At 33.7% G+C, this 2,136-nt stretch overlaps 1 protein-coding gene across 1 annotated transcript in view; it reads left to right on the top strand.

The window, feature by feature from the left end:
* The first annotated feature begins 627 nt into the window (after nt 1–627).
* The window catches only part of LOC101290864, a 4,471-nt gene continuing 2,962 nt past the window's right edge, over nt 628–2,136 (top strand). The window contains exons 1-3 of the mRNA XM_004299747.1: nt 628–957; nt 1,326–1,390; nt 2,064–2,104. Of these exons, the coding sequence (XP_004299795.1) occupies nt 736–957; nt 1,326–1,390; nt 2,064–2,104 (328 nt within the window). The 5' untranslated portion in view covers nt 628–735. The remainder of the gene's footprint in view (nt 958–1,325; nt 1,391–2,063; nt 2,105–2,136) is intronic.

Raw genomic sequence — 2,136 nt, 5'->3', positions numbered from 1 at the left:
ATCGGTTGAAATTAAAAATATGAGAACTAAATTGTCGAAACACTCAAAATATAAGAAGTGACCAGTCATTTGTCCTTAATAATATTTTTGCCATATGCAAATTTAACTTCAAAAATCTAATAGAAGACAAAAGATTAAAGCTTACGTGTGACCACAACCAATCTTCCACAGTTGTAATTTTGTATTCTATTATAGTAAGTGTTACCTTTCTCCAACGAAAAAATGTTGAGCATATCTTTTCTTCTAACTATTGGATTGAGTACAATCTGAGACCACTATGTTATCTTTATATCATTCTTACTTTATCTAATGGTTATAAGACATCTAAACAAATTCAAGTAACTTAAATCCAAGCAGAGAATCCAGATAATTCTTCTAGATCACCGTACTATTCAAATAGAAAAAATTACGTTTCACTGGTTACCAACTTACCATAATTAAACTCTATTTACTGTACTGCATGACTATGTAACTAAGAGGAAGTATTGTACGCTGTATTCAATTTTAATTTTCATGGTTTAGTTTAGGATGTTTGAAGGATTTTCGGTATTTTTTATTTTGTACTTTTTTTTCCTATTGTATTTGTATTTTGTTATTTAAAAGTTTAAAACAGAAGAGGAGGTTGGTGTGCAATAGTAATTTCACAACCACAAAAACCCTAATTCCTCCTAAACCCCTTGCTTCATCTCTCTCCCTCCCTCTCTCCCTCCAAATAAAGCTCTCAAAGCCTCGCGCATGCCCAAGTCCCACACAAGGACGCAGGACACTCTCAGCCCTTCCCTTCTAGCCTTCAAGCCTCGCCAAGTCCTTCTACTTGCAAACCGTAACCTACACATGAAGCAGAGCAACCCCAATAACGACCAGAAGGGTCCTCTCCTCCACACCGTCGCCAAGTTCCTCGAGGCCAATGGGTTCTCCAAAACCCTCAAAAAGTTTCTCTCTGAAGCTCCAGTCGAGGTGGGTAACTTCTTCTCTTGTTCATTTGCCGCATTTCACCTTCAAAGATTGCTTTTTTATCTTTATGTAATAATTTCCATGGTAAATGTTTGGTTGAACTCTAGTATAGCTTGGCTGCTAGCTTTGGTTTTCGACGTATTCGTATAGAAATTGTGAAGAGATTGTAATTTATCCCTAAAGATGAAATTGGGAAATAGTTCTGTACTGGTATTTAGATAGAAGTGTGTGTGTGTTTTTATATATATATATATATATATATATATATATATATATATATATTATATATCGCAAGTGTTGGCTTATATGATGTCACAGCCGTTTTCATTATTGGTAGTTTCTGGAGTATGAACTGAATTTATCTTGTGCAGAAAATTGGTATGAAGGAGTCTTCACTGGATTTGGAAGAGATGTACTGCAAATATTCTGAAATGTGGTAGGTTTATCAATTCTTTACCTTCCCTTATATTACATTCCGATAAGTTTATCAATTGTAACATCTTTGCCAATGCATTGGAAGTAGTTGTTTTAAATAACTGCAGTCTTCTTACTTTCACCACTTTTGGTTGTGGATAACTTTTTTCTTAATAAGCACAAGACTTAGAGTATTTCGACCTAATTGAAGTATGGACGTTCTAGATTTTGTATAAAGTTAGTTCAATGCACACACATTTTTTATGTGGTGCATAATTGACTAATTGTTTTGTTTTATGATTTTTTTTTCAAGCTCAACCATTTAGAGGTGCAACTACAATACTATGACACTAATTATACCCTTTTGTCCATCTTTCAGATCTGTTGATTATATTAAAATGTCTCTAGAATCACATCAAGTGCAATGATGTTTTTTTTGGGTGATATATTAAGTATTTCAGAAATATAGCATTTACCCTTAAAACCATAGAAATGATCTACATTTTAGGTTCAAAATCATAGTTTCTTCTGGTGTCAGTCTCTGAGATGAAATTTAATGGACATAACCAAGTGCTGTCTGGCTGACTTTCATAGTACTAATCCATTTGGTTTATCCATTCTTATTTCAATGATGAGTCTGTGGAGTAAAATGTTTGGTTTCATACTGTACACTCATGTACTTTTCTGTTTTGCAGTAATAAAGACAATACAAGTGTTAGCAGTCAGAAGGAGAATGGTATTGAATTGCTATAAATCTCTCTCTCTCTC

Source organism: Fragaria vesca, linkage group LG5, assembly GCF_000184155.1.
Source record: "Fragaria vesca subsp. vesca linkage group LG5, FraVesHawaii_1.0, whole genome shotgun sequence".
In the NCBI taxonomy this organism is placed as follows: Eukaryota; Viridiplantae; Streptophyta; class Magnoliopsida; order Rosales; family Rosaceae; genus Fragaria; species Fragaria vesca.
Note: the sequence above shows the minus strand (reverse complement) of the source record. Positions and strands in the feature narration are given on the sequence as shown.